Raw genomic sequence first — 1,203 nt, 5'->3', positions numbered from 1 at the left:
TCCTGCTTCCTGTAGCAAACCCAGCCAATGCCATTGTATTTTCATATGGTCATTTAACTGTTATGGACATGGTGAGTTTTAAGCAAAACTCCTTAAAGGGGGATTTTAGCATTTGGAAAACTTTCTTCCGTGTCTTGGTGTGAGTTTCTGCTTTCTTTTTCCTCTCCTTTAGGTGAAAGCTGGTTTGGGAATTAACATCATCGGAGTTGCTGTAGTTATGCTTGCAATTATGACATGGATAGTGCCTATATTTGATCTCCATACTTTTCCAAGTTGGGTACCAAATATTCCTTCTACAAATAGCACTGGGCTGTAAAAAAAAAAAAAAATCCTGGGGATTGGCTTGGATTGGGTTTGTTTCTTTTCTTTGCCACCGACATACAGTGAGTCACTTAAAATGCTTTTTGTCACCTTAGCGATAGGGATCTATTTTACGATAAATGCTATATTTCACAGTGCCAGAGACTGATGATCCAGTCAGAGAGTTTAATCAGGAAGAGTGCGAGACTTTCTAAATATCATGAAGTCAGACCAAGTTTCTAATCTAGTTCAGCTAGTCTGAATTTTTATATCTTCATGTTATGAAGGAAAAAATAAATGTACATAGCCATTATAAATGGCAGTTTGCCCCCATTCTCAGGATAGCGGAATAATGAGCTTTAGATATTATTTCAAATACATTTTCTTATCGTTACTTTGGTGATATCTGGGGCCTCTCAGAGAACACATTGGTTTTCTGTTTTCTAGATTCAAACACCATTTGAAATGGTGTTGATTATAAACAAATGCTAGGCAGGGGATTGTCTTGAACACAGAGTTTACAGACCTGTCAAAAATGCACAGAAAATGGCAAAGAGAAGCACGACCACTTACATAGCACTTTACTAGTCCAGCACCTTGCAATCTGGAAGGAGAATACATACTTAAGCATATATTTAGTCTATCTTCTTCCAGGACCTCACTGAAACGTGTCGTTGTTGTTGTCTTTTAGTATTTTTCTGAATAGGTAAGTATTGATGGATCTGAGTTGATCGGTATGAATGGAGACTAAATTATCATCACATCTCTCTGCCAAAAGCAGAGAGATATATCCCCTTGACAAAAGCACAAGATAGAGGGCTAAAGATGTGACACTCAATCCATCAATCAAGACTGTAGTACATCTTCACCCAGAGGTTCATGATCTCTACGGGACAGGTGACA

The 1,203-nt window shown here is 38.1% G+C and overlaps 1 protein-coding gene across 1 annotated transcript in view; it reads left to right on the top strand.

Moving 5' to 3' along the window:
- The window catches only part of SLC13A1 (solute carrier family 13 (sodium/sulfate symporter), member 1), a 21,714-nt gene extending 21,398 nt beyond the window's left edge, over positions 1–316 (top strand). Inside the window, exons 15-16 of the mRNA XM_010144480.1 lie at positions 1–71; positions 173–316. The exon at positions 1–71 is cut by the window's left edge and continues 31 nt beyond it. Of these exons, the coding sequence (XP_010142782.1) occupies positions 1–71; positions 173–316 (215 nt within the window). The remainder of the gene's footprint in view (positions 72–172) is intronic.
- The last annotated feature ends 887 nt before the right edge of the window (positions 317–1,203 follow it).

Source organism: Buceros rhinoceros, unplaced genomic scaffold, assembly GCF_000710305.1.
Source record: "Buceros rhinoceros silvestris isolate BGI_N320 unplaced genomic scaffold, ASM71030v1 scaffold6121, whole genome shotgun sequence".
Lineage (NCBI taxonomy): Eukaryota > Metazoa > Chordata > Aves > Bucerotiformes > Bucerotidae > Buceros > Buceros rhinoceros.
Note: the sequence above shows the minus strand (reverse complement) of the source record. Positions and strands in the feature narration are given on the sequence as shown.